Source organism: Ostrinia furnacalis, unplaced genomic scaffold (genome assembly GCF_004193835.3).
Source record: "Ostrinia furnacalis isolate ACB-3 unplaced genomic scaffold, ASM419383v2 OfSCF2600, whole genome shotgun sequence".
NCBI classification, from domain to species: domain Eukaryota; kingdom Metazoa; phylum Arthropoda; class Insecta; order Lepidoptera; family Crambidae; genus Ostrinia; species Ostrinia furnacalis.
Window position 1 is genome coordinate 644,642 of NW_021132839.1, and position 18,042 is coordinate 662,683.

General features: G+C 36.4%; 1 protein-coding gene across 1 annotated transcript; it reads right to left on the reverse strand.

Annotated features, from left to right (window-relative positions):
* Positions 1 to 5,832: 5,832 nt before the first annotated feature.
* Positions 5,833 to 17,968, reverse strand: Cep97 (centrosomal protein 97kDa). Its single transcript, XM_028309069.1, has 15 exons — positions 17,874 to 17,968; positions 17,643 to 17,800; positions 17,196 to 17,340; positions 16,155 to 16,270; positions 14,211 to 14,410; positions 13,212 to 13,295; positions 11,923 to 12,079; positions 11,491 to 11,569; positions 10,867 to 11,082; positions 10,234 to 10,557; positions 9,680 to 9,932; positions 9,338 to 9,459; positions 8,618 to 8,811; positions 8,107 to 8,201; positions 5,833 to 7,275 (listed from the first exon to the last, which is right to left on the reverse strand). The coding sequence occupies exons 1-15, from the start codon at positions 17,875 to 17,877 to the stop codon at positions 7,167 to 7,169; spliced, it is 2,256 nt and encodes a 751-aa protein (XP_028164870.1). The 5' UTR covers positions 17,878 to 17,968; the 3' UTR covers positions 5,833 to 7,166.
* Positions 17,969 to 18,042: the final 74 nt, after the last annotated feature.

Consider the following 18,042-nt stretch of genomic DNA (forward strand, 5'->3'; position numbering starts at 1 on the left):
ATATCCCCTCAATTCATTAGTAAAATTTTATTAAGACACTATCGAGAATCGCATCCAATCAAATCTGTTAAAAAATACTTGTATAGATGACCCACGCTGAACTGTCCCACCAAACTAAATGACAGGGGGGCGCTACCATCGTTCAACTATATGGTTTCCAACATGGCAAAAATCGGAACCAGCGATCCGGTATTGACAGTGGCGCCCCACCAAAGAATATATTTACTCTGACGAGAAGAACGGCGACTCCATAAAAAAATAACTGGACTTTTCTTATCGCCATCTAGTTGGTGACTTTGGTACTAAAGCGGTATTTATCCGTGCATATGGCTACGTATTTTAGGCTATGTTATATCATGACATAAAATCAATGACAAATTAATCACCGACAAACTGACAAATGACTTAAGTGTTGTCGTTTGAGAAAATCCTTATTAGATTTTTTTTGGATCGGGGAACACATTTAGCAGCCCACTTAATAAAGTCCACGGCGCTGCCTACAAAGTCAGACGGGCCTGCGCCCCACTGTCAATGTCATGCATAGGACAGTTCAGTATTTTGGAACTTTACCTACTACATGTATTTTTTTTATAAAATACCAACTGCAGCTAAGTTTTTACTAATGGCAACCTTGGTTTCAGATTTGGCACTACCCTCATTTACACTTGAAAAATCCTAACTGTACTGAATGAATAGAGGGGTTATGTAAAAATAAAAAACAGTATTGTTTTAAATTCGTTTTATAAAACATAATTAATACAGGCTTTAACGTAATGGACAACAAATAAGGTGGGTTGCGGTGAAAGTTACATTTAGGACGGCAAGTGTCTCTGGAATGTGGAGTCGACCAATACCCGTTTGTTCGCAAGTTTCCAAAAACCAATCCAAGTCAGTGATCAGAAGTTTTAATCTGCGAATGTATACTACGAATAAGAGATTCTCGCCACAGGATTTATTGAAGCTCGTCAGTATCCGAAGCAGGTAAGCCAAGTAAAATATTTAAACACAACCATTTCACATTCACACAAGGACGCGTTACACATACATAACAGTATTCTGCAGTTGTAATTGACCTTTCATCGTTCTTTGTATCGTTGTATGAAATATTTTTTCTGGCTTGTTTATAGGTTTTAAACAAAAGCAATTTCCGAAGTAAGTGACCACTGACTTAAACCAATTTTTGGATGAAACAGTTCAGTACTTTATACAAAGTTGACAAAAGTATAATGGATATTGGATCACAGGCACCACTGGTACATAATTTAAAAAGATTACACTCTTATTAATTACTTACTTTTCCTTGCCATTTCGCATTTCATCGTCAATCTTTGTAACTGTTAGATAAATATAAAATTGTGTATACTTTAAAACTCCACAAATGTGAAATGAAGGTAAGAGAATAAAATAGACAACTTTAAAAAGTACATCAACATTTGGTTTAGTTCAGAAGTTACCTAGATTGACTTGTCCTACACTTTACTAAATCACCATCGAACAATAATAGTAGGGAATTTAGTGCAATGATTTGTATGGAGACCCCTCCACTTTGGTATAGAAGGCTCATTTTTGCACCAGTTGTTCTTTGGGTGCTCCTGAGTAGATTTCCGTCGGTAGACATCGGAAGCCCCCCCTGTGGTAGCAGGGGGAGGGGGGGCAAGTTTCCTTCTGCCGCGCTTCACTTTAAGGCCCATATCTTTAAAACTATGGGTATTAGGGCAAGTGTGGTGTCANTAACTATAACATACAAAACACTTTATTTTAATCTCCAATGCAAGGCAGAAGCATGATGACATTTTTTACATTTTCAAAATCTATTCGGCATTTAAAGCGGCGTCCTAAATCTATCAAACACAATATGAATATTAATAGAAAATTAAGACTCGTTTTTCATGACTGTTAAAGAAAAGTATAAAAATATAAGAAAACATATCAAAAACCATAAAACAAAATATTAGGAAAGATAAAATATGAAACGATCTTCAATCTGCAAATAAAACGAATTGGCAATTTTTCTTAATGATGATAACATTTAAATTGTTTATGTATTTTAATTGCACATTTCATACCAAGCTTTATTTTAATTGACGATCGAAGCGTTTATCCAGATCCAGGTCTTATGAAGGACATAAAATAATTGCACACCCTCAAAATTAAACGACAATGTGTAGTTAAAAATGACTAGTAAATAGCAGTTAGACCTTACTTCTAACGATTCGATGACGTTACAATTTTTCATACAACAGAACGAGTAAAGTTATACACAAAGTGCTGAGATTCGCGTGAACTAAAATTACATTTGTGACGAAAATAAAGCTCAAACATTGCGAATACAAAACTAAAACTAGTTAAATTATGCAGTGACATTACTTAAATAACTAAATATATTTAATAAAAAATGCTACTGGGTTATACGCATATTGTTGTAAATATATTTTTACTGTTAAATGTAATTTCATTGAATGTGACGCAGATAGCAAAAAATCTTGTTAAAAGCGATAGGATTATTTCAGGTTATGGCTTATTTTTACTTGTATCAGTTCCAATTTTTAACAATAATAGGAGTTTTTGGTCTTAATTTTAATTAATTTATTTAACCGATCGCATATTCAAAGTTTAACAAATATTGAACAGTTGTAATAATCCTATTTAAATTCACAATATTTGGGTGAATACAAAATTAATGTAGTGAATAATGTACACAATTTTGTCTTTACTTACATTAATATTACACTAAATAATGCACCATACACCTAATAAATACACCTATGACACACTGCTGTGTCAGCCGCCACAATACATAGAAGAGTTTATTTATTACAGCAGGTACAGGTAAATGTAAATGATTGAAAATGTGAGTGTATCGCACCCTNGTATTGTTGCAGAATTGTATGAAATAATAGCAAATTCAAATAGTATTCGATTTTGAATCGAGATCACCTGATGGTTTCTTGTGAATCCACATCCAATGTACAAACAGCCAATCAATAGTGTGAAAATGAAGATTATTTTGTTTACAAGTACCTACTGAATTTTTCAAAATAACTGAAACGATACATACAATGTACACTCAGCAACAAATCAGACACCAATAATGTTTGAACGTTGACGTTGAGAAGACCCTTATTTCTTGTAGAATAAAAGCTACTTTTATTGTGAAACGGTTACGTTTGATGTGCCATCGAGTGTACTTTTTTCTTATTGTAGCAAAATGGCAGTGGTTTAGTGCTTTTTTTGTTTTGACATTATATTATGTGATAGGGACACAAATTATTCAATTCAAAGACAAAATATTTGAAGATACAATAAAATTCAAACCACTTTTGGTACTAAACTATTCAACAAGTTTTTCACAAACAAAATACAAGTGCAGCACACATTAAAAATCGATGTTATATCAACAACCACGATTTTGTGAAAACAGTTTATAACTACCAATAAATATTAATTTAATGTAAACCCGTCAATTAAACAAAGTGTACTTATATTTTAACATACTTCACAATGAAATTGCGTCAACTAAGTAATATGTAATAAAAAAAACTGTTGCATTAATAAAAAGATTTTGTGTGTTAATACTGTGGATAGAGAGCTTAATAATATAAANTCCTTCAAAAATTACACACGCCAATTTGAGTATTAAATTGTATTTTTTTACAATAGCCATTTGAACTGATTCCCACATAATGTGGGTGATTATAGTAAGGGACAAGGAGAACGGTTCCTTCCACCAGGACTATGCCATATAAAACAATTCAGCCTAAGGATTATATGGGCACAAGTACAAGTAATACCCAAAATCACAACAACAGAAATAGTAAAATAAAGGCCTAACTTTGAAATATTTTTTTAAACATTTTTTTTAAATACTCATAATCTATATTTTCAAAAATGTCTTATGTCAAATTATATAACAGATACCAGTGATGAAGTATGCTTAATTTAAAAGTTGTAGCTGATAAAATAAAGATTTTAGAGCCAATTATGTAAAAAACCGCGATCCGCCGATTGGTTTTTTGGCTTTTCCCAAAAAACTGAATTTTGGAGTTGTGCCCATTCATTATTAAGGGTGCGGTATGTATTGTTGCAGAATTGTATGAAATAATAGGAAATTTCTTTAAATAGTATTCGATTTGAAATCGCCAATCAATAGTCTAACAATGAAGATTTTTTGTTTACAAATAAGTACTGAATTTTTCAATATGACTGAAACGATACATACAATAATACACTCCGCAGCAAATCAGACATAACAATATTGTAACACGTTGAAGTTGAGAAGACCCTTATTTATTGTAGAATAAGAGCGACTTTTCTTGTGAAACGGTTACGTTTGATGTGCCATCGAGTGTACATTTTTCTTATTGTAGCAAAATGGCAGTGTTTTAGTGCTTTTTTTTTTGTTTTGACATGATAGGGACACAAATTATTCCAATATAGTGTTTGAAGATACATACAATAAAATTCAAACCACTTTTGGTACTAAACTATACAACAAGTTTTTCACAAACAAAATACAAGTGCAAACATTAAAAATCGATGTTATATCAACAACCACGATTTTGTGAAAACAGTTTTTATAACTACCAATAAATATTATTTTAATGTAAACCCGTCAATTAAACAAAGTGTACTTATATTTTAACATACTTCACAATGAAATTGCGTCAACTAAGTAATATGTAATAAAAAAACTGTTGCATTAATAAATAAAAAGATTTTGTGTGTTAATACTGTGGATAGAGAGCTTAATAATATAAAACGTAAACTATATGCAGTGTGGCCCCAATTCATTGCTCTTCACTATCTCAAAAAGTTTGTCTCTGCTGTTTACTTCTAATTAAATTATATTTGGTAAGTTTTTTTTTATAGCCAGCCACATAGCCAGGTTCAATTAATCTAGGAGAACTTTAGATTTACTTGATTTGGAATTCTACTGCTTGATAATACGTCTCATTTTCTTTTAGAGAAAGTGAAAACCAATGAAAAAGGGTTATATGTGAACTTAAATATAAACTGTTCTAAACAGATAAATAACTTACAACTAAGTTGAAACTTACATACAACTGTGGTCTTACATCAGAACACTTACCAAGCTCGGGCAACGCGCACAATAGCACAAAACAATCCAAATGCAATGGGAATACCCACGTTATTTTAAACCTTACTGCTTTGTCATAAGGTGCAAAAGATTACATGTAATCTTGATTTGCCCTTTTAAGGGGTAAAGATACACTTGGTACGCTTCAAGCTTAATCTGAATACCGCAATGAAATAAGTTTATTATAAAACAATCTCAAACTACATTAGTACAATGAAATTACTATCAAATTAAATGATAGTAAATATGTAAAATTAAATATTATTTGTACAGTCGCAGAATGAAAAGGTTCGTCACCTTAGTGTCGGTTTTCGCTTGCACCAAAGAGTCAAACCTGCCAACATAACAGTGCAAGAAACAGTGCTGCTAACATTTAAATAAATATGACGTTTGCTGATGAATAAGGTTTTGCTTGTTTATTTTTCTATCCCATCAGTGCAATGCAATGATGACATTGACCAATTGACAATAGTTTTTTTTTTTTATTTAATAGACATAATAATGGCAGGTTGAACCAACAAGAAGGTTTTATTTATCAATCATAATAATCTTCTTGACAAGATAAATCGTCAAACAACTTTGATCTGAATAATTTTGAACTTTACTGACGAACAGTTAAAGATTATTTTCTCTAATTTGAGATTATTCTGTAGCATAGTTTCAAAAGGTAATATGTGCTCGCGATTCGTTGAAGGAATCAATTTGAAAACTGACGAACCTTTTCATTCCGTGACTGTACACCTAATTTAAATCTTTGGAAAAATTGTATTAGTTTGATTAGTATGCGGTGCATCGTTAAACGATATTTTAGTGTAGTAAAACATAAAAAGATGCATATTTTTTTCTAATTAATTGACGTAAGAGACGATTCTGCGACTAGAATGTTTCAATCATCAAAATGTAATAATGGTAAATTAAAATTATTTTACAAGATTGAGTGCCCCTTATGTTTCTTTATCCTTCTTTCGCTGCGGTATTCAAATTAACTTAACGTATGCAATATCAAACATAATTTTATTTACCGTCTATCGTTTATTCCACAAAAATAAGGCAAGCCAAATAATTTTTGAATATGAACTTTATTCTTGAGAGAATAAAGTACTTTTTGTCATATTGTGCATGTATCTAATTTGTCATTATGCATAGGCAAGATACGTCATCGCAATATGCCTGGCAAGAAAAAAAGGAATCAGTTATGTCTTGCTGAAAGATTTCTAATCTTATAATATTGCACATAGAGTCCATTTCTGGCTTCATCATTGGCTTGGATTACAATAAAACGTCGATTTAGACCCGCGTAGAGTGGATTAGTTTTAATCAAAGACATCTATGTATCCTTACTTACTAATTGTATGTATGTAAGCTGTGCAGAAATTGCTTATTAAGTTACAGTCAATTCTCCATGACTCGTTTAGTCGAATTTGAGCCAGCTAGAGGAGCAAACTTGCTGCAAGGTCAGCGAAGGTTATAAATTGATCCATAATAAACAGTTGTCATTAACGTATACGTGCGCATTTTGTTTACGCGATTTTAAGTTGTTTTGGTAACCAGCGCTCTCTGATCTCGGACATCATTTTAGTTCTTAACAGCTTAGTAGAATACATAGAAGCCTTTGTTTTAAATAATATTTGGCCTAATATAGTGAAGTCCATCCATAAATATTCAAAATTTGTCTTTTATAATACTGTCTTTTAACAACTGCCCCTCTCTACCCGGGTCATACCTTCCTAATAAGCGTACCATACCACAATTCCACATTACACAAGCCCAATCTAAGCTTCGCCACTACAGCACATTCCGAACCTTAACGTAATACAACAAGGTTGATTTTGCGATGTTATTTATTACCTATTCATTACTTTAGCGTTTAAGGAGGATTTACTTAATTATAGCTTCTTAGATGTTATTTGGTGTTCGACGTTTTATTAATATCTTATTGTCATCTAATAGCAGCCTCCTTTAACGGTAAAGCAAAGATAGGTTTTTAATTATCTTCTCATAGCATAAGATTTACCTTAGAGTATTTTGAACCCTAAGTAGCTGCAACTAGGTCGGTTTCGGGTCGTCATCAGTCAACGATGACCTCTTGCTCGCGTTCCTCCAAGCTGTCGGTTTTCTCCTCTATGATCGACTCTGTGCGCTCTATGTCAAGAGTGTCCATTTCGTTTGGTTTCTCGCTAAAATAGAATATTTTTATTCATGTTAATTGTATTTTATGAGCTGAGAGATAAATGTCGGAAAGTAAAATATTAACAGAAAAATACGTATGAAATTAATAACGTTCATAATGCCTCACTGTTAAAAACCCCAAGGCTAAGATTTTCATAGGAGAAGTTAAACGCATTGGGCCCGCAATTTAATAAATGAGACGAAAATAGATACACTCAAGGTTCAGTCAGACAGTTGAAGTTTAGCAATGAGGGTTTCCGCGAATGAAAGATCCGCTAGATGGCGGGACGTGGATGTGGGGTCTGACTGCTGCGTGATTGGTGGATTTTGACATATCTGTCAATGTCATGTCAAAAATAACCAATCACGCAGCATTTGGACCTCGCGTCTACGTATTGCCATCTGGCGGATTTTTCATTCGCGAAAACCCTCATTAAGTATAATAAACGTTGTCCCGAAGTTACGGCAAGCTAAATTGAAACGTGTTGAAGTTCAAAGCTGCTAAATTAATGTAATCCCAAAGTAATGGCAGGCTATTTCGGATCTTGTAAATGAGCTTTGTAAAGAAAATAGCACATAGCTCGTAGAGACGATGGCCGTACGGGCAGAAAAGTTCTCGAGTGGCGACCACGGGCTGGAAGACGTAGCGTGGGCAGGCCTCCTACTAAATGGACCGACGATCTGGTAAAGGTCGCGGGAAGAGCCTGGATGCGGGCAGCGCAGGACCGTGCATTGTGGAAAACCTTGGAGGAGGCCTTTGTCCAGCAGTGGACGTCATTTGGCTGAAACGAACGAACGAACGAAAGGAAAGGGCATACTAATGAAGAATTTGAACTTACGTGTCCTGTTGGGGCGCAGGAGCGGGCTCGGGCGCGGGCGCAGCGGGCGCAAGCGGCAGCGACTGCGGTCGTTTTAAAAACGAAACGCGTTCCTCCTGTCGAGAAACACTTCTTTAGCGTCTTTTTTAAGTCATTTGTAGTGCTATTTTGAGCTTTATTGCCTCGTCTTACGGATAAAAGAGTGATTGTCATTGCGCGTCCTTTCTGTGTCATTTTCTCACATTTTCTATGGTTTACTTTATAGCTCGATTGGTAGCGGCCTGCGTCCAGCGCTAACCCTGCTACCTTTACGATGTCGTCGGTCCACCTTGTAGGTGGACGTCCCACACTGCGTTTTCCGGTACGCGGCTTCCATTCCAGAACCTTTCTGCCCCATCGGCCGTCAGGCCGGCTGGACGCATCGATCAACATGGAAAGCATTGGGGGAGGCCTATGTTCAGCAGTGGACGTCCTATGGCCTCGATGATGATGATGATGATGATGATGATGATGATGATGATGACGCGCGTACCTGCGGCGTGCACACGCACGTGACGTCGGTCTGCGTGGCGGCGGGCGCGCGCGCGCAGGCCACGCAGCGCAGGATGTCCTGCATGCACGTCTGCAGCGACGCCACCTGCGACTGCAGCCGGCTGCACGTCTCGGTCAACTGCCGCACCGCCTCCGTGCTGTCGTCCGAATCGCACGACCGGACTTTTTGGGTGTCTGCAGACAATTAAAGTGAGCAATTGGACTTTGTTCATTTCCAAAAACAAACAAGATTTCACATTCCACTAAAACAAAATATAAGAAAGAAAAAGAAACATTTATTACGATGCACATCACATACTTAAGGACAGAAAGGTATATGGAAAAAAAGACAGAAATAGCACATAAAACATTACAAGGAAAGAAAATTGAACAGTACAGTGCCACCCTGTTGCAACAGCATATGCCGTGGCACACGGTGAGAAAGGCCACGCCCCATAAATACATGACCAAATACGATGGGTGCTCCTTTCTTTTGTCGTACATTTCAACCCCTTTTAGATTAATAAGAAAAAAAGCTTATGTCCTTCACCTGTCCCTATTCTAAAATGCAACAAAATTAGTCCGGAGGTAAGCATGGATAAATTATGAACAGGCAGAGTAACTCTTACATTTATAGATTTATTCGCGCCTCCCTCTCGAAAAAGTCAAAAACACCCGCACGCAAAATATATGTCAATTTATAGCATAGCTATACACGTACCAGCCGCTTGCAACGTTGAAACTTTCTTCCATAGCGCGTTGATGGCTTGCATCTGTAGCTGCTGAATCTTGCGCTCGCTTTCGAGAGCTGCCTTAGTTGCCTCCATGTCGCACGTTAACCTTCTACGGGAGAAAAGTAATATGTTTAAATATCCGCTGATACTGATACTGAAATACACTTATCAATAAACAATTTGTTCAATATCACTGAAAATATCAGCCATATAATGTCGGTCCGATTCGATTGAGTAATGACAAGGCGGAAATTTTACAAGTAACCATAAAATAAAAAGATTCTAGAGAAAGGACACTAGTGTCTTTATCCCTGACAGTGTGTACTTACTGTATGTGCTGTCTCGCTCTCGCAGCCTGGATGGCATGCAGGATCCTCAGCGTATCCTTATTAAGGTTCCTGCTGCGGTATCCACGCCACATCTTCTGGATGGTGACGGCGGCCATGCATTCCGCGCTCATTTTCTTCTGTCGTCTCTGGTTGGACGCTAGTTTGATGATTTCCAACTTGTCTGGGTCTATCTGGTCCCCGCTCTCTTGTTTCGTCATGCCGTTCAGCTTTTTCTCTTCGGTTTTTATGTCACCTTCAAACAAATGAGGACAAGAAAAAAATTTAGGATGCACAAATAAGGTTATTTTTTGTTGAAATTAGTGTTCATGTGTATCATTTAGTACCAAATAAATATGTTTTTCTTTCTTCTTTCTTTCTTTCAAATTACTACATTAAGAGTGCGTCATGACTGTCACGCACGTCAATCTTTTGACGGTTTGATATATTCTACGATTTTGTTGTAGAAATGACGTCAAAATTTTCCGTAATAATGATTGTGATAAGTATTATTATCATAATTCTATGTGCAAATCAAGTCAAGATCAGAATCTTACCTTTAGACAAACTTCCCTTCCGCTCGATTTTGGACTTTAACTTCGGGCTGGAAGTCGCACTTTTGGGCAGCTTAGGGGATCCTTTTATATTCTTATTTGGCTGAACAATCTGTCTGTGCGGTTTCTCTTCTTGTATGCTACTGTTGCTTGATTGAGACGATGTGTTAGAGATGCTATTGACTGAGTGGTTGGTCGGCTTTGGTATGGATCTTTGGATGTCGTAGATAGGGTCCTGGTAGTCAGGACTCATGAGCGATTCTGGCACGGGAACCATCTTGGATGCTGCTTCTAGGGAATGATTCACTGGTTTTGCTGGCGGTAGTTCTGTAACGAGACCAAAACACAAGAAAATAAAAGAAAATTGTTGTACAAACTTTGTATTATATTTTTCATTATTGTGACGAATCTCTGGCTCATAGCTGACAGGAGGGGAATATCTCTGGAGTAAGAACCGGACATCAGCTGCGACCAAATTTCAAGGTTTCCACTGCTAGCCAAAGCCTTCTACTCAGTAGACCACTGTTTTCGTGAAGGTCACAGGACCTGAATGCGGGCAGCGCAGGACCGGTCCTTGTGAAACTCCTTGGGGGATGCCTTTGTCCAGCAGTAAGTCTTGTTTCAGCTAAACCTTACCTGGCACTTTCTCCTTCTCTTTGCCATTGTCTCTCTTCTCTCCCCCATACATCAAGCCAGGCGAGTCGAAGCTCTGGCTCATAGCTGATGGTATAGGGATGTCTCCGGAGTATGAAGCTGACATCAGCTGCGGCGAAGCTGACTTGGGCAACGCGGCGTGGAAACTAGACGTCAGCCGATCGGGCGAACGGCCCATGTGCCGGGAGGATATACGGGCTGGAAAAAGGGTCCACTCTTCAGTTTAGGTACAGGTACAGATGATGGCACTTCAAGCTAACACTGGAATCTTATATCTAATGGATATAGGGGCGATTGTGAAATAAAAATGTATATTTTGATGTCGAATCGAATGGGTTGCCTCTCGTGAGCCTTGTCGTAAAAATTGACAGACCTGTCGCGTCGAAAGAGAAATACCTATCTTTTTTGCGACAATAGAAAAAGTCGGCGTGCAGTGTAATACAGCTGTAGGTTCTTGGAATTGAGCTAACTGAATTACATTTAATGACGTGAGAATCGCTATGTCTTAAATGTGTTTGCGGAGTGAGGAACAAATTAAAAACTTATCAATTAGAATGTCTGAAAAGACTAGAATGTTAGAAAAAATACGAGTTTTATTATACTTACATTGAACTCTCGGAGATTGTAACTTCGTTTTCAAGGGACTGTGGTTTTGGTCTTTTAGCTGCTGTTGATGATGTTGAGCCTGGAACAATCAAATAAAATCATCTGTTTGATCAATATTTTATATTTTTTTGTTTATGATTGTCACATTTTTTTTATGTTTATTATGGCAGGTGTCAAAAGATACTTTACCTTGCTGAGAATAAGGCGCAGTTTCCTCTGGTCCTTGGTCGTCTATGTGAGAGGGCAGATGGAGGCCAGGTACTCGCATAACTCTTGGTGCCACCGGCGTGGGAGTGGCGACCTTACCTTGCTGAGAATAAGGCGCAGTTTCCTCTGGTCCTCGGTCTCGAGCGCGTCGGCCGTGAGAGGGCAGGTGGAGGCCAGGTACTCGCATAACTCTTGGTGCCGCCGGCGTGGGAGTGGCGACCTTACCTTGCTGAGAATAAGGCGCAGTTTCCTCTGGTCCTCGGTCTCGAGCGCGTCGGCCGTGAGAGGGCAGGTGGAGGCCAGGTACTCGCATAACTCTTGGTGCTGGCCGGCGTGGAAATGGCGGCCCTTGCCTTGACTGTACAGCCATTCTGCTTTTAGGCTGCCAACATTTGATAAGTGTCAAGTTAGGATAAAGGCTAAATAATCACTATTTATTTAATTTTGTTCGGAGTTTGACAAAAAATAATTCTATCACGGACATTACGGTCACGCGTCACGAAACATACAAAAATATTTTAAGCTACTATCGGCAACAGTGTTAACTACCCATTACCGGTCATGTCGTCTCGTTCTATCGCAAAGATTCACCATTTGATGAGAGCGTGAGCAAAAACGGAAATAGATAGCTCTGAAAGATTACGATTAATACTTGTTACTTCGATAGTGAGTGTAGTGGAAGTTAATAAAATGAAAGAGTGGACTGTATACAATTAGTTGTCTATTCGGTATAAATTAACAATGTTATCGAGACCGTTTTGTGCAAAGTCGTTGAAGAGAGTGCGTCAGGATCGTCTTCTTCGATGTTCGCTCGCGAACCGAACATTGCTCGTTCGTTCGCCGAACGCTCGCCGCTCCCTCCGGTCACGCCGCCCGCGGGCAATGTCCGTGAGTAGACAATACTAAACCTCAAAAGTACCAATTCTTAAAACCACAATTAGTTTAGTTTAATATTGCGTCTTAAACGCTACATTACCCTCAAGAAAAAGTTCAATTTCGCTAACTGAGAATGACATAAATGAAGGTATCCATGTCATTTGAAAGGCAAACGCGATAATTATAACTAAGTTAGACATTATGTGGTCGTTTGAAAGTATAATTAGATATTCCAAGTGAATACAAGACAACGGTTGAGTGGACCATAATGAAACTTCTGCATATTCATAATGCAATATGAGAATAATAAATTAACAAGCACAGTAAGGAAAGCAACCTAACTGCTAAGGTTTTGTTGAAATTGATCAGTAAAGTAATATCATAAGATTGATATAAGTCACACAATCATCAGTTTGCTTTGTGCAAGATCTAGGAAACTAACCAAGTAACATTAGCAGATATCTCTTCAAGAGATTTAAATTGTAACATCAAAAAATCTATGAAAAAAATAGCAAACGGTCGGGGGGTCGCTAAATATTTTTTTCATACTAGGGGGGTCGTGTCATGAAAAAGGTTGAAAAACACTGGACTAGAGCAATCAAGAGAGAGAGAGAAAGAATATTCACGGAATATCTTACCTCTCTATCGCGCTGACGACGAAGCCATCGATGCTTTTCACACTGAGTATCCAATTCAAGACGAACGGACGGTAGTCGAAACCTCTGAGTATCGAGCAGTTAAGGAACATTAACGAAAAAAATACTGTTTTTTTTTTCTATAAAACTTCTAACAAGATTTTTTTAAAGATTTTTAAACATATACTTATTTAACTATTTACATAAGATACATTTATTAGGTAAACTTAGCAACCGGTAGTAAAATATAAATGATATAGCATCGAATCTAATAATAAAAAAATCGGAATCATCATAATATCCATAAATAATTCATATAACTTTTCTAAGTTGTATAATTCCTAACGAAGTTAGCATAACAGCTCCATTTATTTGGTCACGCACATTCCAAATAATGCTTATTATTTCGGTCGCAAGGAATGTAGTGTTGTAGGGTTATTAAATAAATTAGAATTTAGGGTCAAAGATTAAGAATATCAAAGACATAAGAATTATTGTAGGCTTTCAATATTCTGTAAAGTTTTAGACAAGAAAAACTTAAAAATAGCCCATAAGACATATGCGGTTATTATCGTGATATCATGATGTAAAATTGTAACACACAAACAGTACTTTTGCCAAAATTTTGGATTTTTAATTCATAATTTAATCATCATTCATCTTTAATTGGCTACTAGTTGCTATATTAGCCCTAGGTAACCCTGAACTCAGTTAATGGTAACATGGTATCCACAGATGAATACTTGAATTTGTACCATATACGTAATTTGAACTTCATTGCTCTGTGTTAAGGTCTAAATAAGTTTTTTTTTTTAAATGCATAACAAGACTGGTATTTGACCACAATCGCACCTGGTGTTAAGTGGGATGCAGTCTAGGATGGTACATATCTGCCCTGTAAGTGCCTATTCACTCTTGCCTTGAAAAGGTCCGGATTTATAGTCTTCAGAAAAGACAGCAGCAGGCAGCGGTCTCCTTTTTGAAGTCGGTAAAAAAGGATACAGTTTGTCCTTCCCCGCCATAGCTACACAAGGGTTGCCTTGCACGGAGAAGCTATCCAGCTTCGTCAGGTGCACGAGATGGCTGATTTCGTTCAAGTCGGGGATGTTGTTGTGCGCCAGCCCTAGATGTTCTAAGTGTGGAGGCAGGTAACGGTCGCATTGACGGAGGTCGGTTATCCTGTTGCGCTCTAGGCTTAGGTGCTGTGTGGGAATAATAAACATAAAGTAATGATAAGTTGTACACTACTAATTGGGTTTGGATAGATAATAAGGTAAGAGGTGCCAGAGTAAAAGGTTTCTTTAGAATTTAATATTATATAATCTATAATTAACTTTTAAAAAAAATAAAACCGACTTCAAATGCGTGAACACAAAAAAAAACTAAAAATTAAAAATATTGCGTATAAAAAAGTTCATCCCCAATTTTCCACCCTTGGGGGTGAAATATTTTCTTCAAATTCGCATGAAACCACCCTTTTGATAATACCTATTCAACAAAAAAATAATCGTTCAAATTGATTTATAATCGGCGGAGATATTGCGTATAAAAAAGTTCATCCCCAATTTTCCACCCTTGGGGGATGTTTTTTCTATTTTTAAATTTAAATGGGACCACCCTTGAGGTATTACTTATACGCCGAAAAAAGATTTGTTCAAATCGGTTCTTAATTGGCGGAGTTATCGCGTAACAAACATAGAAAAAAAAAACATACGGGTCGAATTGAGAACCTCCTCCTTTTTTGAAGTCGGTTGAAAAGCGAAAGTAACTCTGTCTGTCTGTCTCGCTTTCACGCCTAAACCACTGAACCGATTTTGATGTTTGGCATAGAGATAGTTTGAGTCTCGGGAAAGGACATAGGATAGTTTTTATGCCGGTTTTTGAAACAGGGACGCGAGCGATAAAGTTTTTCTGTGACAGACAAAATTCCTCGAGGGCGAAGCCACAGGCGGAAAGCTATATTCTGATCTGTAAGCACGTAGAATTTTGTCCAATGACCCCAATCTACCCATCCTTATCGCTCGCGCGTAATTATATTGCTGCCGCGACTGTGCGACGGGCGGCGCCCGCAGTGAGTGTGCGAGCGCGACAGCAACATAATTACGCAACAAAAATTGTACATAATTTATTTTCTCATAAGCATCTCTCAGTCAGTGAGAATAAAAAGAAATATTTTACAGTAAATTAGTAGTTGTCGCTCATCGATCTATCGTTATTGTCGCTCAATTAACGCAAGATGAAATATTTACTCTATTAACATTAACTACAATGGACCAATATAAATATAACATTTAAGGGGGCGTCCATAAATTACGTGAGGCTTTTAGGGGGGGGGGAGGGGGTCAACAAAAACCTTACCAAATCTCACGTGGGGGAGAGGGGGGGTCTCGGGAAATATCACGTATTTTTTCCCCAAGAAATAGAGAAATAGAATTTGCCAGAAAACTGGGTTAAATCTTAAGTAAAAAATGATATTTGTATGATGATAATGTCATTTTATTCTATACAGTCTAAACAAATAAAACTAAATATGCTTCCGTCTGCATGTGTGAATACTAAAATGCAGAATAAATGACGAAATTAAGAAAATTATAAAACAAGTTCTTTTTTTATCAAAATCGATTTTGCTAGATTCTTAGTGATTTTGTAGAAAGGAACAATTAGACTAGGTACCTAGTCTTCTTTCTTTAAGTAGGTACGTACTTCTGTAAAAAAAACAATGTGACCCNAGCCCTGACGCTATAACTCCAGGACGCACGAACCGATTTCCGCGGTTTTGCATTCGTTGGAAAGGTCTCGGGCTCCGTGAGGTTTATAGCAAAGAAAATTCAGGAAAAATTTAAAGGGGATAAAACGGGATCCACGCGTACGAAGTCGCGGGCGGCCGCTAGTTTCTTATAAGATTTTTCATTATGTAAAAGACAATCATAAATTTTATACACTTACTTTTAAGTTTTTCAAATAAGAAATATCAGCAATGAAAGAAATTTGGTTATTTGAAAGATCCAAGTATTCTAGATGAATGTTGTTGTTCAGGTGTTCTATTGACTTTATGTTGTTACCTAAAACAAAATTAGTGTTTAATCACAAAATACAATAATTAATAATCAGGTTTGGAAGGTTAAACTTCCATATTCCAAAACAACACTTTTGCATGCCTTAGATCTAAACTTTTAAGCATTAGAATACTATTCATGTTTGGAAATAAAGATGAAAAATTTATTTACAGTTGAAAAAAGACATTAAGAATAAGAAATGATGTTTTCTTATTTTGTTTATGGCCAGGTCAGGGTTATTATGGCATGGCCCACAGAGTGACCTCCCCAATGAATTCCACCCATGTCACTTTAATATTTCCAGGGTAAATAAAAACCAAGAAATTTAAAGAATGTGCACCATTAAAATAAACACTTACTTTAATTAACTTTCATTAAGATAAACTTATGATTTAAAGAAATAATGTCAAGTGACAATACTTTTGTTTGACAAAAGAAACTACAAAACATCATTGAGGATATCCTACAGAGATGAAATGAATCTAGTTTAGCACAGTTGTATAACAATGGCCAGTATTGTTGAGTAGATTTCATTGATGAACAGAGATCTATGTCTAATTTTATGCAAGGCTGACTAACTATTTCAATACAGACATTGCTATACTATATGTATTGCAGTCTATTATTATGTGTTTGACCTCCATATACCACTCTCGGCATGAATATGTTACATGTACAGTTATAATAACATGTAAACCAAAATAGATATAGTAAAAAGATTAGGCATCATCTATATTTACTTCTTTTTATTGTCAATGAGTCCGATAGTCACATACTAAAATAATATTCTAAATATTGATTATGTTTAAGTGAGAAAAATAAACTTAACGTTACTTGATAAGAAAAATTCAAGTTGACAAATAATAGGCTAGTNTTAATAGTTGAAGAATAAACATTTTGATAAATAAATACTATTACACTGAATACTCACCAGCTAATTTTAGTACTTTTAGGTATATCAGATCTTTTAGTCCCTCTATTTGGAGAATTCCATTATTGTTTAAAGCAAGTATTCGTATATTCGTCAGGCGGGATACTCCATGCATACGGAGCAAGAAATTGTTGCAAATTGAGACCTAAAAAAATAAGACATTATTCTTAAAAAGCCTTAGAACCTCTTATTGTAACAGTTACCACGGTAAAATTATAATTAATACATAAATAAATAAACTGAAAACTGACAATAATAGTTGATGTATAGGTTTTCTTAAAATCTATTACAGGTAACTAACTAAAGACTACAATGACACTAATCCTTAATGTTTCATACGGCCTAGAGGCCCAATGATTTGAGAATTACTAAATTAGACTAAATTGAAACTAAACTAGTTTGAATTTAACTTGTTCTTCACCCAATTGATAAGTGTAAGAAGCTTACATTCTCAACACGGCTGTATGTCTCGATATTGTCCAGTCTCTGCAGCTCATTCTGATCGAGGATTAAATTAATAACCGTCTTAGATTCGTCTGCAGGCGCTTTCTCTATTTTCTTCAACCCACGCCTCGATAGATCCAAAGTTTCATTCTTAGGTTCGTCTGTGGATAAAATCACTAGGTAAATTCCTACTGTAAAAATAAGTTCAGCATTTGTTGAACAGCACCAACTTACCCATATTTGTTTTATTACAGCATCTTTTATTTATTTATCGGAAATACGATGCAGTTTTCCACAAAAAATCAACATTTGTGTACATTTGACATATCTGTCACGTTCAGGAATAAAGAATAAAGTTTTATTTGTTCTGTATCAATATTTTGTCAATAATGTTTTAACAATA

Excerpts from the sequence above, each read along its gene's own strand:
- Cep97 (XM_028309069.1), bottom strand. Across the intron at positions 13,296-14,210 it reads ATGGCGGGGAAGGACAAACT|AGGTTTCGACTACCGTCCGT; the intron begins GTATCCTTTTTT and ends CTCGATACTCAG. Across the intron at positions 8,812-9,337 it reads TTCAACGTTGCAAGCGGCTG|ACACCCAAAAAGTCCGGTCG; the intron begins GTACGTGTATAG and ends AATTGTCTGCAG.